The sequence below is a fragment of the Miniopterus schreibersii genome, assembly GCF_964146895.1.
Source record: "Miniopterus schreibersii genome assembly, chromosome: 7".
NCBI lineage: Eukaryota > Metazoa > Chordata > Mammalia > Chiroptera > Miniopteridae > Miniopterus > Miniopterus schreibersii.
Genome location: NC_138108.1, coordinates 11831181 through 11854675, shown reverse-complemented (window position 1 = coordinate 11854675; position 23495 = coordinate 11831181). Strand labels below are relative to the sequence as shown.

The 23495-nt window shown below is 43.4% G+C and overlaps 1 protein-coding gene across 2 annotated transcripts in view; it reads left to right on the top strand.

Moving 5' to 3' along the window:
- TTLL4 (tubulin tyrosine ligase like 4) overlaps positions 1 to 14992 on the top strand; it is a 33169-nt gene extending 18177 nt beyond the window's left edge. The window contains exons 5-19 of one of the 2 annotated variants that reach the window (XM_081142798.1): positions 4073 to 4194; positions 4607 to 4717; positions 5058 to 5134; positions 5850 to 6041; positions 6136 to 6218; positions 6449 to 6577; positions 7865 to 7987; positions 8280 to 8378; positions 8677 to 8811; positions 9243 to 9377; positions 10681 to 10783; positions 11406 to 11616; positions 11758 to 11828; positions 12202 to 12287; positions 12897 to 14992. In XM_081142798.1, the coding sequence (XP_080998924.1) occupies positions 4073 to 4194; positions 4607 to 4717; positions 5058 to 5134; positions 5850 to 6041; positions 6136 to 6218; positions 6449 to 6577; positions 7865 to 7987; positions 8280 to 8378; positions 8677 to 8811; positions 9243 to 9377; positions 10681 to 10783; positions 11406 to 11616; positions 11758 to 11828; positions 12202 to 12287; positions 12897 to 13059 (1840 nt within the window). In that variant the 3' untranslated portion in view covers positions 13060 to 14992. The remainder of the gene's footprint in view (positions 1 to 4072; positions 4195 to 4606; positions 4718 to 5057; positions 5135 to 5849; positions 6042 to 6135; positions 6219 to 6448; positions 6578 to 7864; positions 7988 to 8279; positions 8379 to 8676; positions 8812 to 9242; positions 9378 to 10680; positions 10784 to 11405; positions 11617 to 11757; positions 11829 to 12201; positions 12288 to 12896) is intronic. The other variant, XM_081142799.1, reaches the window with a different exon arrangement.
- The last annotated feature ends 8503 nt before the right edge of the window (positions 14993 to 23495 follow it).

Genomic DNA, 23495 nt, shown 5'->3' with positions numbered 1-23495 from the left:
GGCATTAGCCTTAGTAATAAGAAATTGAATTAAAAATTCTCTAGCTTTAATCTAGATTATTTTATTGATTGCCCTTGGTAGAATCTGAGTGATACCAATCTATCTCTAACTAGGGACCCAAAAAGTTGATCTCTTGATGTAGGCCCTTCTTTTGTGAAACAGGTAGTTGTAGGATGTTGCATATAACTGAGATGGGGAGTTGGGGCAGAGGAAGGAATGCAGGACTCCTATGAGGAAATTAGTGTAAATGAGGACATCTCACTGTGCTAAAGATTTTTAGAACTTGCTAAAAGATCATATATACTACCTTTCTGAATAGAAAGGTAACATTCTTCAGCAGCATCTTCTTTGTTCCCCTCACCACTTCCAGCCTTGTCTTTCAATATGAGGCTTTGCCATCAATTATAGTGTTTTATTAAATATTAAAAAGCCCCCCTCCCAAAGTACTAAGCATTAAAGTTTTTTCTTTTAAAAATAACTTCTATTGAAAATGTATATATATAAAATTGGAGTTTTGTTTTTCTACTATGTATATATATATATAAAATTGGAGTTTTGTTTTTCTATTTTATTGATTGATTGATTGATGGATCTGAGAGAGAAAGAGAGAGAGAAACATTAATTTGCCGTTCCACTTATTTACGCGTTCATTGGTTGATTCTTGTATGTGCCCTGATCAGAGATTGAACCCATAACCTCGGTGTATTGGGATGACACTCTAACCAACTGAGCTCCCTGGCCAAGGCTCTATTTTATTTTCAATTAAAATTTTCTATTCTAATTATAATAAATTCAGTCATACATGTCAAGGCTTGCCTAACATGTGGTGCACCCAGACTCAGGTTGCTTTTCTCTGCATCAGCTGTGCCTTAGATGAAGCTAAGAGGAGAAGGAGCTTTCCATGCCTTGGTTAGTATGGATGAAGCAAACTACATACATCTCTGTAAATACAGTGGTGGCAGCAGCTATACCAATTATAGAGCCCCAAACCAGCAAGGCAGAGAGAGCTGTTTGAAAAGTGCAGAGACAGAATTGGAACTTTCTGTGAAGGTGGATAGAAATCCTGTCATAGGTACCCTAGTCTGGTGCATAAATTCTGTTACTTTAAGCCTAATGCATCCTCCTTTCAGAAAAGCAAAGCTACTTCTGGTTGTATATATTGGATGTTGACGAAGTACCTCCACTCTCTCTAAGAGAAAGATATTTAACATGTAATTGACTTGGAATCCCACCTTTTTCATGTTTAAGGGTGATTTGGGTTTGTTTTCAGGCCTACTTCAAGACAGCTGCATAGCCTATAATTTAACCTTTCTGATTTATAAGATAAAATTCACAAAAGGTGTTTGTCAATAATTTGTTCATTAATTTAACTCCTACAAAATGCACAGACCTTATTTACTTGAGGCTTAAGAAACATTATCTGAGGCTTTTCAAGCATGTGGAAGTTGAGGAATTCCAGCCATTTTGAATTATAAGGATGACTAAAATCGAAATTCTTTTGGATGGCTAAAATCGTATTTTCCCCAATTATGAAAAATTTATATATTTATTATAGAAAATTTGCAATTACAGAAAGATCGTTGAAAGCACTACTTCTTTTTCTCTACCCAGTAATAGTTTTTTGCATTTCCACTTCCATATTTTTTTTCTAAGAACCATGTAATTTTAGAGATGGAGGTTATCAAGTCCATCTTCTTTTTTCAGATGTAAATTGAGGACCAGGGAAGTTAAGTAGCTATTGCAAGGTCATAGTTTTCAGCACTGCTAGACCAGAAGCCAAGCCTCTTCAGGATAAGTCCAGCACTCTTGAGAGGCAGCTAACAAAAATGTTCTCTTTTTATTATTAAACTTTTTTAAAAAAAACTTTTGATTTTGAGACAATTGTAGATTCACATGCAGTTGTAAGAAATAATACATAAATATCCCCAGAATTATTTACTCAATTTCCCCCTACGGTAACATCTTGCAAAACTATGGTATATTGTAGTACAACCAAGTTACTAACATTAGTCAAGATACATTTTCATCACTGCAAGAATCCCTGCTGTTGCTCTGGTAGCCACACCTACTTCCCTCCTACTCCCATCCCCTCTTAACCCCTGGCAACCACTAATTTCTATAATTTTATCATTTCAAGAATGGCCCGGCCGGCCGTGGCTCAGCGGTTGAGCATCGACCTAGGATCCAGGCGACCAGGGTTCGATTCCCATTCAGGGCACATGCCTGGGTTGCGGGTTCGATCAATGACTCTCTCATCATTGATGTTTCTATCTCTCTCTCTCCCTCTCCTCTCTCTGAAATCAATAAAGATATATTTAAAGAAAAGAATGTTATACAGCCCGGCTGGGCGTGGCTCAGCGGTTGAACATGGACCTATGATCCAGCAGATCAAGGTTCGATTCCCAGTCAGGGCACATGCCCAGGCTCGATCCCCAGTCAGAGGTGTGCAGCAGGCGGCTGATCAATGACTCTCTCATCATTGATGTTTCAACTCTCTCCCTCTCCCTTCTTCTCTGTGAAATCAATAAAGATAATATTTTTTAAAAAAGAAAAAAAGAAGGTTATACGAATGGAGTGATGTAACCTTTTGGGATTGGCTTTTTTAATCAGCATATTCTCTGCAGATTCACCCAGGTTGTTGTAAATATCGATAGTTCATTCCTTTTTATTGCTGAGTAGTATTCCATGGTATGGATGTACCACAGTTTGTTTAACCATTCACTGTTGAAGGATATTTGGGTTGTTTCCAGTTTTGGGCTGTTACAAATAAACCATCATGTACATAATTTTACATGAACGTAAGTCTTCATCTCTCTCAGTTAAATACCCAGTAGTGCAATTGCTGGGTCATCTGGCAATTGCATGTTTAGTTTTTTAAGAAACTTCCAAAACTGTTTTCCAGAGCAGCTGTACCATTTTACATTTCTATCTTGTCTTAGCCTTTTTTATTTTATTTTAATTTTTTTCAGTTACAGTTGACATACAATGTTATATCTGTGTTTCACTTGCTTGTTTGTTTTCTTTAATTAATTCTCCTTGATTTTCAACAATCTTAAATTCTGATACTCAGTAAATTAAAAGCCTTTGAAGTAAAATATTTTGGAAATGAAGAATAAAGTTGAATTAATTGGAATTATTTAATTGGAAATTAGTATTTAACTTGACCCAATAAAATTCATTAAAAATCTCTATGGTTTAAGAGACTAATGTTTTACATACTGTGCCTATTTCTGTTGTGCTGCAAAATAACAGGTAGAATGGCTTTTTATAAACTAAAAATCTTAAATAGTAATATTTGTGGATCCTAGTAATACTCTTCTCTCCATTTTCAGTTCTATTTAATAAAATGTACCTGATACATAGTGGAGATATTCACTGTTCTGAGACCCCTTGAGATAGCCTTGGCCGAGCCATTGTTGAAACAGTTGTAGGGACCCCATGGTCCATTGCCCCAGATTCCCAGGCCAGCATTACCTTCCTATTACATAACAATCTGGTGTCAAACCATTTCCCAAAAGGAAGAGAGCATTAATCTGCCATGTTTATCTTCAGAGAAACCTAAATATAGAATGAATTAGAAGCATCACTATTTCTTTTCTTCCTGTTGCTTTTCCCCTTTTTCTTTTCAAAAATTTTTCTACCTCATCTTAGGTCTTTTCTGCTTTTCTCCTTTTTTAATGATCCATCTCATTATTTCTCTCTTCATTTATTTCTCTTTGTCTTAGTGTAGCATATTCCTCTACTAGTATCCCATCCGAACTCATTACCTGCTCTCAGAACCACTCTTTTCAGTGAATTCCCCAGCCTGTGGCTTGTCACAGGGAATTTTGGAGCTATATCACAGAATGAAGTATTGGAAACCCTTGCCTTTAGGTGACATTTAATGGTGTGGCTGTATATAGGTTAGCCCTAGCACCTTGTTGATTAATATTTGCAAAATAATTATTGAGCACTTGTCTTTGTAGAAGTACAGTTTAAAAGACAGCATCCCCAAGGAAATTATGTGTAATAGTAACAGTGCTTCAGGCTGTGGCTTTCCCTTTCTGTACCACATGTCTGTTTCCCTTCTTAGGGGCTGCATGGAGGCTCTGACCAAACCTCTTTCCAATGAGAAAGTTGTCCGACCAGCCCTCGTCTACAGTCTCTTTCCCAACGTGCCTCCTACCATCTATTTTGGCACTCGGGATGAGAAAGGTAAACCTGGACAAGTATTTAAGCCCAGAAGAGCCCCCAGGAGAAGGATGCTAGCGAAGTTGGAAGGAAGTGGCAAAGGATGGGAGGGGCTTTCCGGAATGGCTGTTACGGTGCTTGGTTCCCCACCTGGTTCGTGGTCGGATATGGAGAACTTTTTCTTGTCCATCCTTAAGCTGACCCTTCTCAACCCCATAACCTCATGCTTGGATCTTGCCCTCTAACCTTGTTTCCCCTTTCAACTTCCCCTCCTGTCTGTGTTTCTCATTCCTGTGCAGCCCCCTTTCTTCCCCTTTGATCTGGAGCAATACTTAGTGACTTACCTACCCAGGAAAGGTTGAGCAATAATGCCATCTCTTTTTTCTAACCATGACTCTCCTGCTCTTCTCTACCCCCAAATCCCACTTTCCCTCAGTGGAGAAACTTCCCTGGGAGCAGAGGAAGCTGCTCCGGTGGAAGATGAGTACAGTGACCCCCAATATTGTCAAGCAGACCGTTGGACGGTCCCACTTCAAAATCAGCAAGAGTGAGTCACTTCCCTTACTGTGAGTCTGTCCTCAGCCCCAACAGATGGGCTTTGGGAAGGAAGGGAGCCCTGGATACCTCCTGCAATATGGGGATCCTGTCCTGAAGGTGCCAGCCTCACAGGATGTAGCTCTGAACTCCCTCTGGGCTGGAGCCTATTCCTCAAAATTGGAAGACAGAGGGCCATTGTTCTATCTCTGACCCCAGGGTTCATGCAGGACATCTCCATGGTAACTCTTAGAAAATAGGGTCTGGGAGCTATGCCCAGCCCCAGTGATATTTCTGGGGCGTCTGGGCCTCTCTCTGTCCCAGGGACTGACTCCCTGCTGTGTCTTCTATAGAAAATGATGACTGGCTGGGCTGCTGGGGTCACCACATGAAGTCTCCTAGTTTCCGATCCATTCGGGAGCATCAGAAGGTAGGGTCCCTTTCTGAGTTGCTCTTCTTCAGGAGTTTGGACTACGTAGGAGGAGACTGGTATTGGGGGGAGAGGTGGATGACACAGAGAAGTCAGGAAGGCTTATAGAGGAGTGGAGAAAGTAGAGGAGAGGGTGCAGTGTGAAACTGTAGTAGATCATGCACATTTAGCAGCTCAGCTGCAGTGATTTGGGCAGCCGCAGCCTCTCAAAGACACTATTCTCTACTATGTCTAAAGATGCAGCATCTGTTTTCAGTTTATTATGTTTCCCCTATAACCACTGTGCTTTGCCTCCCTTTCTCAAGCTGAATATGTGTAAAGAAGACTCTGGTCTCACATTGGGACAAATGAGTCCCTTGTCCCAGCCTTACTGAAGGCCAGGTGCTTTCCTGCCTTTGTCCTACAGGGTATTGTGTAAAAGACTTACTAGCTTTTTCTTTGCACTTAAGGTGGATATCATGTCTGCCTTAATCACTGTTAGATGTCATGGACTATCAACTCCTGGAAGGCACTAAATTTTGTTGTTTTGTTTGTCTTTTAATCATCTTTTGGTGAGTGACTGGCAGCTGAATACTTGAGGCCCATGAGATGGTGATAAGATGGAGCAGGAGCTTAGGAAGTTGCTAAGGAAGTTGGAGTGGGAGTGAGTCCTGCCATCTTCCTCATGGTCTTACCTCAGCCCTCTCCCTGCCCTCACCCTCTGTCCCTCCTGTAGCTAAACCACTTCCCAGGATCATTCCAAATTGGGCGAAAGGACCGGCTGTGGCGGAACCTATCCCGCATGCAGAGCCGCTTTGGCAAGAAGGAGTTCAGTTTCTTCCCCCAGTCCTTTATCCTGCCCCAGGATGCCAAGCTCCTGCGCAAAGCCTGGGAGAGCAGCAGCCGCCAGAAGTGGATTGTTAAACCAGTGAGTGGATCACAGTGGGGTAGTGGGCATGGTGTGAGAGTGGGAGCAACAGAGGATTGGTCTTGAGCAGATCTCATCTCCTTTGCACTTCTAGCCAGCATCAGCTCGAGGCATTGGCATCCAGGTCATTTATAAGTGGAGTCAGCTCCCTAAGCGAAGGCCCCTTCTGGTGCAGAGGTGAGTCTGCCTCCATCTCAGATCCTGCTCCCCATTTTCTCATTTCCTGGGCCTGGAAGTTCCCTTTTTACCATGTTCTTCTCCCCTTTGTCCTCCCAGCCAGAGACCATCCTCAGCCAACTGTTTTAGTCTTTATCTCAGGGACTGTTGACTGGCTTGTACATGGCTCAGTTACCCGCTGAGCCCTATCTCATCTATCATGTTCCTGAGGCTGGCCTTTCCCTATGTAGGTATCTGCACAAACCCTACCTCATCAGTGGCAGCAAATTTGATCTGCGAATCTATGTTTACGTCACCTCCTATGATCCCCTACGGATTTACCTCTTTTCAGATGGACTCGTCCGCTTTGCCAGTTGCAAGTATGTGCGAGTGGTGAGGTGTCACCCTAACTGCTTTGGGGATTTGCTTTCCTGAGAGGGAGGGAAACTGGAGGACACCCAACAGAAAAACAATAAATCTTCTGGTAGTTTTCATTAGCAAAGGAGAGGGTGGGATATATTTGGGAAAACCTAGTCTTCCTTTCCTATGATCTCGTTTTACACAGAACACTTGCCTCCTGACACTTCTGGTCACCAAATATATGGGCTTTTTCCCATACCAAGCAAATCTGCGATACCAGCTGGTGTCCCACAGTGTAACTCAGTTCTGACACCATCTTCCTGGGGATAGCATCAGATCCCAAAGGTTAAGGGCTCAGCCTCACAAAGCTACCCACTGCCCACTTCACATGCCACTCACAAGTCCGCGTTGTCGCATGTGCTTCTTAGCCATCGGCTGTAAATCAGAGGTTCCCATGTCCCACTCCTAGGGTTCCGTTAATTTGGTAGAGTGGCTCACAGAACTCAGAAAAATAGTTTACTGGTTCATTATGAAAGAACAGGATAAAGGATATAGATGAACATCCAGATGGAAGAGATGTGTAGGGCAAGATACATGGGAAGGGGTATGGAGCTTTCATTCTTTCTCTGGGTGCACCATTTTCCCAACACCTCCACATGTTCACTTCCCCAGAAGCTCTCCAAACCTCATACTTTTGGGGTTTTATGGAGGCTTTATCACATAGGCATAAAGAATCATTAACTCCATTTTCAGCCCATCTCCCTTCTCAAGAGAATGAGGGGCCAGGTTGAAAACTCCAACCATGGCTTGGTTTTTCTGGTCACCAGCCCTTACCCAGGAGCCCCCCCAAATTCTTCTCATTAGAATGAAACTCTTATTACCCAGGACATCACAAGGATTTCAGGAGCCCTGTGTCAGGACCGGGGCCAAAGGCCAAATATTAGAACAAAATATGTTCCTAGTGTTCTTATCACTTAGGATTTTACAAGGGTTTTAGGACCTCTGTGTCAAGAATTGTGAGCAAAGACTGATATATATATATTTCTTATTATAAGTCACAATATCACACGAGGAATGGGAAGTAAGGAGGTTCTCTACTTCACTGAGTCTGGGGAGGGTCTTCCTCTAGGACTGGGGTGGGATGTGGGATAAAGGAGAGGAGTTTAGCTGTGGTGTTCTAGGAACCTTACCAACACATGTACCTCTGAGGCTCTTGTGCAGCTCCTCAGGATTTAGAAAAGTGTTTGGACCATTGATTAACTGCTCTCTTACCATCTTACCTCTACCTTTCTCCTCCTTACTTCCAGGTATTCCCCTTCCATGAAGAGCCTTGGTAACAAGTTCATGCACCTGACCAACTACAGTGTCAATAAAAAGAATGCTGAGTACCAGGCTAATGCAGATGAAACGGCCTGCCAGGGCCACAAATGGTACCTAGGCAGTGTCCCTGTCCATGGAGACCTAGAGGAGCACAGGGTTTTGGGGTTTGGGGAGGTTCAGGGAGGTGATGAATGGAAAATTAATGTAAGACCCAAAGATTATTTCAACATCTGGCAATTCAGAATTGGTATGTTTGCATCCAAGCTCATCTCTGTCTTAATTCAAACATCGAAAGAAGAGATATGAAGAAAATACCTTTGTGCTTCTTATTTTTCTTTCTCTTCATCACTCAATTCATAGAATATAACCCTAAATACTCCCACCCCCTCCCCCATGTTGCAGGGCACTGAAGGCTTTATGGAATTACCTGAACCAGAAGGGAGTCAATAGTGATGCCATCTGGGAGAAGATAAAGGATGCTGTTGTCAAAACCATCATCTCGTGAGTCACACTGACACCTGGTATGGGGCCTGCCACTGAAGCCCCTCTTTTCTTATGGGTTCCACACTGCTGTGCTCCAACCTTGACCATGCTGTGTTTCAGTTTCTGAGAACAGGGAGTAGGGAGGAATGGATGGAGTTAAATTCTGCTCTTCTATGAAATCCATCCCCAGAAGCTAGCCTCACATCAGGGGCCTCTCTTGAGAGCTGCCTTTCCTGGGTTGCTTCTGCTCTCCCCCCCTGGGCCGCTCCATTGACAGGGCTGCTCTGGGTAAGGCCTTCCTCCTCCCTGTGGCCAGGTCAGAACCCTACGTGACCAGCCTGCTGAAGATGTACGTGCAGCGGCCCTATAGCTGCCATGAGCTCTTTGGTTTTGACATCATGCTGGATGAGAACCTTAAGCCCTGGGTCCTGGAGGTCAACATTTCCCCGAGGTCAGTGGTGGTCTCAGGGCACAATCAGCAGAACCCTTTCTTTATCCTCATGACCCTTTTTCTGCTCGTCTTACTGACTTTGGGAAGACTTTCATTAGAATTTGTTTTCCTTCAACATCTGTTTGTTTGCTCATTTACTCACTTTATCATATCTCAGAGTTCTTTGAGGGTGGAGCAAGGTTGTTAAAATTTGTTCTTTTGAACTTCCTACCACCACTTGCTTTTCCCTAGCAAATGAAGGTCATGAGCTGAGTAAGATTATTCACTATCTGTGGGGCAAGAAGACGCCCATGATGGTGCTCATGAGTTTGAATGTCAGAGTCCTTTTATCCTAGGGAAGCAGGGATTAAATGGGGCTGGCACTGACTTAGACATATGATAAGAAACAGTTCTGGAGTGTTTTTACCACTCTCTCCATCCTTTCCTTGAAGCCTCCACTCCAACTCTCCGTTGGACGTCAGCATCAAAGGCCAGATGATCCGGGACCTTCTGAACCTGGCAGGCTTTGTTCTTCCCAACACAGAGGATATTTCCAGCTCTAGCAGCTCCAGCAGCTCCACCACGAGGTCAGCCTCATTGCTTATCTGCAGCTCTGCTGCAGCATGAACGGCCCCATTGTGACTCTGAGAAGGAATGATGTCTGGGTGCTTCCCGCTGCTTGGTCTCCTTTGCTGCTTGATCTGCCCCTACAGTCTACCTACACACCTCTGCCACGCCTGGCCTCTAAAAGCACATTTGGTTGCACTGCTCACCTGCTCAGGAATCTCCACAGGGCCTGGGGACTCAGCTTTCAACTCCTCACATTCAAGGCCTCAGCCTCCTTTTCCCGGGCAACCCTCCCTTTACTCCTCTTCTGGTTTCCATGCTCTGACAGTCACTCAGAGAACGTCAAGGTTGGAAGGATCCTTAAAGATCAGTTAATCCACTCTACTCTCTGAAATGTTTGTTGCCTGTCACTGTTTCCCCATAGTGTCCCCTCCTTTGCTCATAGTGTTTCTTCCTCTTGAAATTCCCCTCAGCCAGACCTCCCCGTTTCGACTTCACCCATCCATCAAAGCCTAACTGAAGGCAGCATCTTCATGCAGCCAGCTCTGTGTGGGCTCTCTCCACACCACCAAACCACTCAAAACCACTCTTGAGGGAAGGGAGCCAATATTTAGCCAGTGCCTGCGTTGTGTATGGAAAAACCTGCAGCATCCCCACAGCGGCCCCATGAGGCTGGTGTTGGTGCCCTCACTTTACAGAAGAGGAAGCTGAAAATCACTGGGATTAAGTAGCCCATCTAAGGTTATCTGTCTACAAAGTGGTAGAACTGGAATTCAATTCCTTCGTTGCCAGTAACGAAACTTGCTTTCCCCACCATACCTTGGAGACTCATGTTTGGCTCTGTGCTATAGTTACTTGTCATTTGACATCTGCCATCCTGTGAGCTCCTGGGAGGCCATCTGTGTGTCTTGGTAGTGACTGGTAATAGGGATGATGAAACTCTGGTGCAGAGTGGTCAGGTCATCTGTCCAGGGCCACATAGCCAGTAGGGTTGAGCGGGGTACTTAGCAAGTGTTCACTAAATTAAACTAAACTGAAGATAGCGCAATTATTCCAGGCCCTTTTTTTTTACTATTGAAGTACAACCTAGAGAGGGCACTTTTTACTCCTTACATTTTCCATGGTACTTGCTCTTTGACTCTCAGACAGGCTGCTTGAATGAGGTGTATTGCAGACTGATCTACTCAAGCTACTCAAGTAACTTCTGTCCATACTTCTTTGTGTTTTCTTGAGAAGGGTGTCTTCCTGAGCTGGACCCTTTCCACATGTCCTCAGGATGTGAAGCTGATCTTACCCTTTCTCCCTTTTTGCTCCCTGCCTTAGCCTGCCCAGCTCCCCCAGTGACAAGTGTCAAATGTCCCCGGAGCAATACACTGCACAGAAGTTGAAGAAAGCCTATTACCTGACCCAGAAAATTCCTGACCAGGTAGGAGATTACCTCCCCCCAGTGCCAGCAGAAAGCTTCCCTGCCTTGGAACCCCGAGGCATCTGGATTTTCTTACGTCTAAGTCAGGGTTTCCTAACCCAGGTCCACAATTCCCTTGGCTTGCAGAGATATGTTGGCATGTACATCATTCCAGGAGAGAGTTGCTGGCCGTTATCATGTGTTCAAGACCATTGCTCTTGGCAAAATGCTACACTACATGCCCCCCATTCTCAGAGCTGTAGACCCTTTGGGTTTCTTTCCCTGAGGTGCAGTGAGCCCCTGGAAGGCTTGGCTTTCTCAGAGCAGGTGAGGGAGCCATTTGGGAGAGTGGCAGACACAAGGCTATTGCCAAATCTGAGTTGCTGGATTCTGATACCTCATCCAACAAATCACTTAATCTCTGTGCCCCAGTGGCTCCCCTTACCCTGACCAAGAATATCTTCATCCCCCAGCTAAGCTCAGTAGACTTGGGAACAGGTGAGGTCCAGAGTTGGCCTACCAGGCTGCCTTGGTGGTCCCCTGAGAATCCTGGGGCCCTAGGACCCCAGAGTTGTGCACCCTGTCCCCTAGCTTCTTGATTCTCTGCCTCTGACTTATATTTTCCCTGTTCCTTGGGCCATAGGACTTCTATGCATCTGTGCTGGATGTCCTGACACCAGATGATGTTCGTGTTCTGGTTGAGATGGAGGACGAGTTTTCTCGCCGGGGTCAATTTGAACGAATTTTTCCTTCTCGAATCTCTTCTCGCTATCTCCGCTTTTTTGAGCAGCCACGATATTTCAACATTCTCACCACCCAGTGGGAAGTGAAGTACCATGGCAACAAGCTCAAAGGTGATGTGTCCTCCCTGCCCACAGGAGGCCAGGTTTAGTGAGATTAAATCCCTGTAGACCAAGAAATGAGCCTCCCTGGCAAGAAGAATTGGCCAATTGATACCACCCTCTTAAGTACCACCCTTGCTAATCTTGTCCTAGGAGTAGATCTGCTTCGGAGTTGGTGCTACAAAGGGTTCCACACAGGAGCCATCTCTGATTCTGCTCCAGTGGTGAGTGATACCATTGGACGGGAGGGGTCAGTTCTGTCTCAGACTCCTCCCTCCTCTGCCTGAAGTGTGCAGTGTGGGTTGGATGGAGGTCCAGACCCTCTCACTTCTCCCTAGGCTCTGTCTTTGTGTCTCATGGCCCTTCCTTTTCAAAGGAATAATTGCCTCCAGGATTCCCTGGGTGCCTTTCTTTCAAGTATCAAAAAGTGCTTTGTAGCCTCAACTTTTTGTGTGAATAGGCAGAAAACCGAGACTTTTCCCCATGTGGGCCCATGCCTGAAGGGTAGTGAAGCCCATGATCATCACTCGGAGGCAGGGCTGGGAGAGAGTGCCAAGACCCTGAACATTTTAGCCTCATTGTTTCCTTTGCTTTCAGTGGTCTCTCCCGACATCACTTCTGACTGTCCCAAAGGGTGAGGTGACACTCAGTACTTCCTCCAAATTGGAGACTAGCAAGCTGGGGTGAGTGCGGCTTGGGCAAGGAAAGGGTGTTGGGTGTGAGTTCAGGGACCTTTTTTAAAAATTTTTTAATTACAGTTGACATACAATGTTGTATTGTTGGTATGAGTTCAGGGAGTTTTGTTCCTTTCTCCCTTCCCAGATTATGATGTCAGCATTTCTCAGTTGGTTGGTATTCAGAATATTCAGCTATACTGTCCTCTTCCTGGTGGGTCTTGGCATGCCCAGGACACTGAGCTGAGCACAGAGTCATCTGCAGAAGTGGCCACTTCCAGCCATACTCACCAGCCACAGGAAATCTTTAGCCCTCTTACCCTCACACACACTCACACTTGCACTTAAGCTGTCAATCCTTCAGATAAATAAAGTATATTTTATGATTATACCTCCAAATAATTATGGTCTATAACAGCATAATGTTGTGAATGCCCAGTCCAGACTCTGAAGGCAGATCACAAGTTGAAACCTCAGCACACAGTGTCTCAGCTATATTTCTGTCCCCATTCCCTTCAGAAAAAACAGCTCCTCAGAGGGGGTCATACCACTCTCTGAAGATAGGACTACACCCAAGCCCAAGAAGACCCATGCTGGCCTTTTTTCCTCTTTCCGCAGGAAACCCTTTTCCTCAAAAGACAGTGAGGACACCAGCAAAGAGCCCAGCCTCTCCATGCAGATGTTACCTGTGAACAAGTACTCTGGGCAGACTTCGAGAGTCGCTGCTTCCTCCACCTCCCAGTCAACCGCTGACTCCCTCCTGGCTGCTGTGAACCCATGACTGGCCTCTTTCCACTGCCCAGGAGCACCAGCGTAGCTACCTCATGGGAACTGGCTGGCCGGCCGGCCAGCTGGAGCCCCTTCCCCCTCCACCTTGCCCCTCTTCAGAGTATTTTTTTGAAGTGGTGAAATTACAGAGATGGGTTATCTGGAGGGTTGGTGGGGTGGTGAGAACAGGAGAAGTTGAAGGTTCACTGGCTGGTACCTCATATCTCAGCAGAGAAGCCAACGATGGCCACTCGGCCTTATAAAGCAGGGTTTGGTTTCTACCTTCAGAGAGCCGTGTGTGGTTTGTTTTAGGCCTTGGTGCAGTGATTGACTAGAGTTCAAGAGGAGAAAACATAGTGACTATGTTGGGCCTGAAGTCCTTTGTAACTGAGGAGGTTCCTCTGAAGGTTCTCATTTCCTCAGGTCTCTTCCCTCCCTCTCTGACCAGAGGAGCCACTTTCAGAAACCGTCAAACTTCCTCAGCAGACAGCCTGGGAGAGGCCATGACATGTTGAATCCATGTCCTGTTGTGATAGTCTTGGGAGCTTCACCACCACTAGACCATTTGTCTTTTCATATGTCTACCCAGCCAGTAGCCCTGGGTCTTTCTGTCCTGACTACATATATCACAATTGGTCAGCCTTCTATCCTTCTCAATCATGGATGTTACCACTTCAACTCTTGGCTTTCTGAGGGTGAGAGGTTCTGGGAACTTGTGAATTTCCTATGGCCCCAGTGAAGGAGCCTAGGTAATCCCAATTATTGTTGTCTGCCCATATCCTGGAGGAGAGTGGAAGGAGCTGTGATTTCCCCACAGCCCAAAGGCTCATGTTCTGTTTACTCCCTTCACTGTCTCTGATCAGTGGGCTCTGGCTCACAGGTCGCTAGGACAAGCAGAGTCAGGTGGCCTGGCAGATGGGTTTCAGGAGCAGTCACCATTGTAGGATGGCTTCCAGTGGGACCACTGACTAAACTCTTGTACTCTTATCTGAATCTACCTCCTTCCCCAAGACTCAGTAAAACAGTGACTGTTCGATAAATGTTTGACCAAGTGAACTGCATAGACGAAGACCTCCAAGGACATGAGCACCTGAACCAGGTCTACTTCTCTCTCCCCTGGGGCAAAGTGGAGCTCAGGGAATCCTATGTGGGAGAGTTTGGATCAGAAAGGTTTTCACTTGAACTGTGCTCCTCCTTAACCTGGTACTTCCTAGTTGCTGCTTGCCCCGCCCCAGCCCTGTAGTCCCTTTACTTTGTTTTCCTAGCAGCATGGCCCAACGAGAAGCCAGCTGGCCCATCTGTGATGCTCAAGTTTTCCCCATTGCACATCAGACAGGAAGCTCTGCTCACAGTCCCACCCCGGGCTCTGTCTTCATTCTCTGAGCTTTGAGAAGACGGGGATTACCCTTTTTCATGGCTTCTTGAGTTCCGTGGCAAGCTGGGATGGAGCCATGGAAAAATCACTAAGGGGCCTGACTTGGTTTAAGGCCACATATGTAGGTGGATGGGCTGGCCAGTGTGCAGGCCATGTTGACAGTTGGGAGGAAAGCTTGGTGGCAGAGTCCTGGGGCAGCTCCCGCTGTTCAGTAGTAAGGACTTCAAGTTTAGGCCCAGCAGGAGAGGTCCTTGAAGCCAACTCCCTCTTGTCCTACCTGGATGCAAAAATGTCACAATTAGCCTGTGACAAGGACAGTAAGCAGCCTTCCTAAGAAAACCAGCCACCTAGTTTTTTTTGTGGCTGGTCCTCTGGCCAAGGGCTTAGGTGTAGAGGGCTGCCTGAACTGGTTTACTCCTTGGAAACCAGCTTCAATCCTCTGGCCTGCCTTCTGACAGCACAACCAGTCCACTTCCATCCCTGTAACTGGAGAGTTGATGAGCATTACAGTGTGATAGGAATGGGGGCTGGAGGGAGGTGGGGAATGACTTAAGAAATTAAATGACTGATGAAAATAGGGTGTTCTTAGTAGTTTAAAACCTCTTTATACATACGTTTTTTAAAATTTTCATCACATTTGACTATCTGATAGGTGTGTTTTGCAGGGTGGGAGAAGGAATGGGGCTTGTGTGTCATATTTCCCTTTCATCCTTGAGAGAAGATTAAATCTTGCTTATTGAGCATTCAGCATACATACTTAGCAACAAAGAACCACAGTATGAGGTATTTAGCTAAATAAGGAATTTTGGAGAAGTAATGGGATTCCTTTGAAAGTTTAAATTTGGGGGTATAGTAAGATAAATGTCAGAGCATGTCTGAATTGGCAACTTACCCAATTCTTGTTTGAGGAAGGGGGGTGCAGTATTTATTTCTGGAGCACTGGAGTGAGGACTTGGGGTAGAAGGCAAGGGGGGTGGTCACTATTGCTGTTTACTTCAGATTCACTCAGGATTGATAAAATAACTAAGTGACTTCGAGTGACTGCTAATGAAGAGGTGGCACTGTGATAGGAAAAGAGCATGGGCCTAAGAGGCTGACCTTGGCTTCAAATCTTGGTTCTGATGTAAAAGCCCTTCCACGAGGGAAGGGAAGCCGCTTCAGAGTCAGTTTAGAGGTGAAGCCCAGGACGGTTTAGATGCCTCATCAAGCCCACCTTCACCTGGGGCGCACACAAACATCATTCTGTTTCACTCTCTGTTGGGGATTTATTTCTTTGGTTAAATATTTCACAGAATGCGAATTCCCTGGCTAAGGAAGCACATTAAACATTAGAAGTATATGAATTAAATGAAATTACTGTCCTACCCCAAGAAAAGCTTTGATAAGGAGAGCAAGGGAGCAATGGGTGCCCGGTGACTGGGAAGGGGAGGAGTATGGTAAAGAAAATAGAGACCTTGAACTGGAGCTGGAGCCAAAGAACAGAAGCACCGACCCAACAGCTCTGCCAAGGGACAGTTGTCATTACAGGTTCATTCTTACGGTTTCAAGCTCTTTAGTCATCCTAGCCAAAGGACACGCCTGATTGCCCCTGGGCAATACAGCACTGGGCCAGTGAAGGAGGCTGATAATTTGGGTACATAGTTCATTCCACTTCCCTCTTCGGTTGAATTAGTTACCCAAAGGCAGCTAGGAGACCTCTCCTCTGGCTTCCTCTGGATTCATCCTTTTAGACTAAGGCTCAGCTGTCCACTGTTCAAATGCCCCAACTGCTTTGAGAATTAGAAACATTGACGGTTTTGAGAGATATGTGGCTGAGGGTGCTCCATTTCATGCCACTCGAAATTCTGATCCAGCCCTTGAACAACCCTTGGCCTCTTAGGTTCCCCTCCCCCTAAGAGCTTGCACCCTCATTGCTGTCAAGGCTCATTTGACTCACCCTTTCATCAGCTTTGGAGCAGTGAAAGCTGCAAGCAGTCTTTGTTGTTGTTAACTCTCACCCGAGGATATTTTTCCCGTTGATTTTTAGAGAGAGTGGGGGGGGGAGAAACATTAATGTGAGAAAGACACATGGATTGGTTACCTCCCCCACGAGCCCCAACAGGGCGAGGGATCAAACCCGTGACCCTTTGGTGCACAGGCCAACGCTCTAACCAAAGAACCACACTGGCCAGGGCAGCAAGCAGTCTTAATGTTGTTCTTGGCAGATCTTTAATAACTGAAAGAATACCAGAAGGATCAGCAACAGGGTAGTTGTTTTCAATACCCATTTATGCTTTTATTATGTAATAGACTGAGACACAATAGCTAGAGACTGTCCTGGCAAAAGCCAACACAATTTTAAAAAGATATTTAAGTTTCAATTAGTAAACTAGGGCGATCAAAGCCTACTTCATAGGGTAGTTAGGAGAGTCAGAGAAAATATGTAAAGCACCTAGAAAAGTACCTGATAAATACTTTTAAAATATATTCTAAAACAGACAAAATTAGTAACACTACAGAAAGCATTTCTTCAAAAAGTAATTGTAACAGCATGTTACTATTACAAAACTGATAAAATATCCTTTGATTCTATCCATGGAATACCAAACTTGCGGATTTAATCAAGATAATTAGCTTTGAAAGGTTAGTTGTCCTAACATTACCCTAACAGTTGTCAGGGAAATGCAATTAAAATTATAATGACACAGGTTCAGACATTTGGTGTATATGCCTGGCTAAGGAGCCAGTGGGGTGAAGCCACCATCTGTGGGATTTCTCTTAAGTCAGAAGCCACCCAGTCAGAATGATAGGGCAGAGTGGCTGAGCTTCAGCTTGCTGGTACCCCACTGTTCCTGCAGGCAGGTAGTCAAGTGCTCCCCAGGTGGTGCAGGGGCATCCTTGACAGTCCTGAGCAGAGAGCTCCAGAGAAACAGCCAAGCAGGAAAGGGGGCTGCCCCTCACATCTCATGCAATGCATGTTCTTGGGGAACCTGGTGCTAAGCCATAGACCTGCTTCTGGGTCAGTGTTGCTATGTAGCAGAACCACAGTAGATCCCTCACTGTAATCTATTGAGAGCCAGCCCTCAACACAAGGGTTTGAAGGAAAACAACACCAAACAACTAAAGAAGCAAACAAAACGAAAAAGAAAAAAAGCTATGAGACAGCAGTTACACAATAGAACAACCCAAGTAAGGAAGCTTGAAAATACCAAGTGTCAGGATAGGGCGCAACTGGGCCAGGCTCATTGCTGGTGGATACATTAATTAGTAAACAGTGTAGTAGTTTTTTATAAAGTGAAATACTTTTAAATATGACCCAGCAATTAGCTCCTGCATGCAGATGTTCACAGAAGCTTTATTCATAACAGTAACAACTTGGAAACAACTCCAGTATTCAACAACTAGTGAATGAACAGGCAAGTTGTTATGTATCTGGTCACCACCACTTAGGTATAAAAAAGGAACAAACGGATACGTGGGACAACATGAATGAATGAATCTCATAGAGCGTTATGCTAAGTGAAAGAAGCCAGAAACAAGATTACATATTTTATAATCCCATTTATATAACATTCTAGAAAAGGCAAACAGTAGTGACAAAAAGCATATCAGTGGTTGCCAGGACTATAGACGAGGCAGGGGATTGACTATAGAGGGGAGCATTGGAAATATTCTGTAGCTTGACTGTGCATTTGTCCAAACTCATCAAATTATACACTTAGGGCAGATGAGTTGTACTGTATGCAAGTAAATAGATTTGACTTTTTAAAAAGGACAAGGAGCATCATGACACATGCAAATTAAAACCACAATGAGATAACACTACAAGAGTTAAGGCGATCAAGACCAAGTGTTGCAGAGGACATGCAGCAATTGAGGCTTTCACATATGACTGGTGGCTAAGAGTAAAGTGTTGTAATTACTATGGGACGCTAGAAGTTCATAAATTAACATGTTTACCTATGACTCAGCAATTCCACTCTTAGTCTACCCTCATTCCCTCGCAAATGAAATCAGATGTCCACCAAAAACATTTATTGCAGCTTTATTCATAATAAAAATTTGGAAACAACCCAAATGCCTCTCAACAGATAAACTGGTTTGGAATGCTGCTCAGCAATAAAAAGAAACAAACTACAGCCTCACAGAAAATGTTGGCCCTACAAAAAATGTTAAAGGGACTTCTTTAAGCTGAAAAAAATGGCTCTAATGACAAGAAATCATACAAAAGTAAAAATCTCACTGTAAAAACTACAGTAAAGGTAGTGAATGAATAACTTACAAAGCTAATATAAACATTCAAAAGACAATAATAAAGTTAAAACTACAATACTAAAGGACATAAAAATGTAAAAATTAACATTTAAAAACAATGGAGAGAAGTCAAAATATAGAGTTTTGGAATGTGTTCAAATTTAAGTGGCTTTCAGCTTAAAATTGACTGTTACATACATAGGATGTCATATGTGAAACAGCAACCAAGAAGCAAAAAACTTACAGTAAATACACAAAAGAAAGGGAAAAGGAAGCTAAGGGTAACATTAAAGAAAGTCATCAAACCACAAGGGAAGAGAGGAGAAAGGAGCAGAGAGGAACTACAAAAACAGCCAGAAACAATTATGAAAATGACAGTAAGTACATACCTTGCAATAATTACTTTAAATGTATAGGGACTAAATTCTCAAATCAAAAGATGTAGAACGGCTGTTTGGACTAGAATAAAAAACAAGACTAATTCGCCGCCTACAAGAGACTCACTTCAGAATTAAGGACATAGAGTGAAAGTGAAGGGACAGAGAAAGATATTCCATGCAAGTGGAAATGAAAAGAAAGCTGGTGTAGTTATGTCAGACCAAGTCAACTTGAAAAGTAATACTGTAACAAAAAAACGCAGCAGGAAGGAACATTACATGATGATAAAGGTGCGAACCCTGAGGGGGGAAAAAGACACCTACTAAGAAAGGTTCTTAATGGCTAACTGGGCTCAAACTTTCAAAAGAAACAGAGCCTAACAGCCACTTCCGCACAGGGTCTTCTCACACAAGCTGCACTTCAAGGAGAAGGTGGCGCTGAACCGCCCGCCGCTGCGGTGACCCGCCTGCCTGCACTGTTTCTGCCGGCGGAGCCAACTCATAAAGGGGTTCCCGGAATCCTACTTCAACCAATAAGACCGAGGCTTTCCTTATCCAATCCAAGCTGTGCAGCTCTAGCCAATCAGAGCGGCTCTATTCTGACCAATCAGGACAGTGCCTTTTGGACCAATCAAATCCTGAGGATTTGGAGTCCTGTCCTATAAGCCAGCCCTCCCCAGACTGATAGCACACTTTCCATTTCCAGGGGATCTCAGAAGATTGCGTCTTTTGGTTGTGCTGAACCAGCAAAGACATCTCTGAGAGGGGCTTGGCCCCAGAGCTGGTCTACAGCCATGCTGTTTTCACAGTTGTCCTCTATCACAATTAAACTGTTTTGCACTGAATAAAGTTTCCTTCCTCTCTGAACCCCAAACTTGGGACTCCGGGTTGAATTGGTGTCAGACCATCGGTTGACAAAGGGATCAATCCAGCAAGAAGATACAACATTTATAAATATATATGCACCCAACATAGGAGTACCAAAATATATATGGCAAATATTGACAGACCAAAGGAAGCAATTGACAGCAAAACAATAACATCCCATTTAGATCAATGGATAGATTATTCAGACAGAAAATTAACAAGGAAACATTAAAATGACACATTAACAAATCATAGGGCCTTGAAGACACATTAGACCCGATGGACTTATATGATATATGCAGAATATTCTACCCCAAAGCAGCAGAAATACATATTTTTCTCAAGTGCACATGGAACATTCTCCAGGATAGAGCACATGTTTGGCCACAAAACCACAAAACAAGTCTCAATAAATTCAAGGAGATTGAAATAACGCCAAGCATATTTTCCAACCACATGGTATAAAACTAGAAATCAATTACAAGAAGAAAACTGGAAAAACTACAAAAATGTGGAAATTAAATAATATGCTACCGAACAACCAATATGTCAAAAAAGAAATCAAAGGAGATATCAAAAAATACCTAGCGACAAATGAAAACAGAAATACAACATACTATAATTTATGTGATGCAGCAAGATCACTGCAATACAGGCCTGCCTCGAGAAACAAGAAAAACCCCAAATAAACAATCAGATTTTACACCTAAAAGAACTAGGAAAAGGAGAACAAATGAGGCCCAAAGTTAGTAGAAGGAAGGAAATAATGGTAAGAATGGAAATAAATGAAATAAAGACTAAAAGGACAATAGAAAAGGTCAATGAAAGTAAGAGCTGGTTTTTTGAGGATACACAAAATTAACAAACTTTTACTTAGGCTCTCTAAGAGAAAAAGAGCGAGAGTTCAGATAAAATCAGGAATGAAAGAGAAGTAGCAGCGGATACAGCAGAAACACAAAGGATCATAAGAGGCTCTTAGGAACAGTTATATGCCAATAAATTGGACAACCTGGGAGAAATAGCTAAACTAGAAACATAAAATCTTATAAGACTGAATCATGGAGAAAAAGAAAAGCTGAGTACATGGATTACTAGCAAGGAACTTTATTGCTATCAGTAATAAAAAGCCTCCCAACAAAAGTTCAGGATCAGATGGCTTCACTGTCAATTCCAGCAAATATTCCAAGATTTAATACCTGTCCTCCTCAAACGCGTCCAAAAAATTGAAGAGGAGGGAAAACTTCCAAACTCATTTTATGAGGTAGCATTATCCTGATATCAAAACCAGATAAAGGTACCACACAAAAAGAAAATTGCAACAACACGGATGAATCTCAAAAACACTATGTTGAGTGAAAGAAGCCAAACACAAAAGAATACATACTGTATAATTCCACTTTCACAGAATTAAGGAATGCACGCACGTACTGCCCTGTTTCCTAGTACTTGGTAGCAGTTGCTGATTTCAGAAATCAATAGGAAGACCTGCGTTGAAGGAAGGATGAAATCTGAAGCCAAAAAAGAGGCAAGAATACTAAGATATTAACAGATGTGACAGTGAATTCATCATGTGATCAAGGGCACCCTGACAGTTCATAAAATAATAAATAATTTATAAGTGATATTTTAGTGTCTTTGCTCATATAATGTATTTCTTATATATTTCCCTCATTGAGAATGATGAAATAGACATGACCAGATAAAAGTACCTGCCAGCTGTCAAATGGGGTTTCCAACATCATTATTCAAATATTATTTATGGCACATCCCCAGGTTGTGGGTTTGGAAAGGGAGGGGGGTTCTTCAGTTTTATTCTTGATCTCTCATTCGCTCTAGCGGAACCCTTCATCATGGGTCCAGCCAATCTTGTACTATGTTACACACTTCTAGAGTGGGAAATCTTGGGGGTACAAATTATGTGCACAGGTAGGAGCATGGACAGAGAACCCAGCTCGGCCTGATGGAATGCCATGCCCAGGTTCCCACCTAACCGCTCTCTACTTCAGCCCCAGGCTGGTCTTGGTCTCCCTCCCTCCCTCCTTCCTTCCTCTTTCTCTATACTTTTTTATGGTCATAAAATATGTATAACAAAACTTGCCATTTTAACCATTTAAATGTACAATTCAGTGGCATTATATTTACAATGTTACACAACCATGATCACTACTTACTTCCAAATATTTCATCACCCCGAACAGAAACTCTGTACCCATTAAGTAATAACTCCCCATCCTCCAATGTCATCCCCTAGTAACCTCCAGTCTGTCTCTCTCTACACATTTGCCTACTCTAAGTATTTCATTTCAGTGGAATCATACAATATTTCTCCTTTTATGTCTGGCTATTTCACTTCGCATAATGTTTTCAGTGTTCCTGTTGTAGTATGTGTTGGAACTTCGTTTCTTTTTATGGCTGAATAATATTCCATCGTCTGTATATTCCACTTTTTGTTTATCCGTTCTTCTGTTGACAGACACTTGAGTGGTTTCCACCTTTTGGCTCTTGTGAGTAACACTGCTATGAACACTGACATACAGGTATCTGTTTCAGTCCCTGTTTTGAATTACTTGAAGTATATAACCTAAAAGTGGAATTTTTGGGTTACATGTTTATTTTATGTTTAACTTTTTGGGGAAATACCAAAGCGTTTTCTACAGCAGCTGCAGCATTTTGCATTACCACCAGCGATGTACGAGGGTTGTTTTCTTCACATCCTTGCCAACCAACATTTATTTCAATTTTGTTGTTTTAAATATGTCTTTATTGATTTCAGAGAGAGGAAGGGAGAGGGAGAGGGAGATAGAAACATCAATGATGAGAGTCATTGATCGGCTGCCTCCTGCACGCCCCTGACTGGGGATCAAGTCTGCAACCCCGGCATGTGCCCTGGCTGGGAACAGAACTAGTGACCTCTTGATGCATGGGATTATGCTCAACCACTGAGCCACACTGGCCAGGGCTCTTTGATCCATTTGAGGTAACTTTTGTTTAAGGTTTTGTTTATGGTTTAAGGTAGAGTCGAACTTCATTATTTCACATTAGGATATCCAGTTTTCCCAACACCATTTGTTGGAGAGCTCATTCTTGCCCCATTCAATGGTTTTTCACCCTTGTGGAAAATCAACTGACCAAAAATGTGAGGGTTTATTTCTAGGCCCTCCATTCTATTCCATTGGTCAATATGTCTAACTTTATGCCAGTAGCACTCTGTTTTTATCATTGTAGCATTGTAGTAAGTTTTGAAATCAAGAAGTGTGAATCCCCTGACTGGTCTTCTTTTTTAGGGTTGTTTTGGCCATTCTGGGTCCCTTGAAATTCCATATGAGTTTTCAGATAGGTTTTGCCATTTCTGCAAAAAAAAGGGAAAAAAAAGAAAAGTTATTCTGATTTTGAGAGTGATTGCATTGAATTTGAATATAGCTTTGGGTAATACTGTCATCTTAATAATATTGTTTTCTAATCCATGGATATGACATGTCTTTGCATTTATTTAGGTCTTCTTTAAAATTTTCAGTAATATTTTATGTTTTCAGTGTACAAGTCTTGTGCCTCCTTGGTTTATTTTATTTCTAAGCATTTTATTTACTTTGGTGCTAT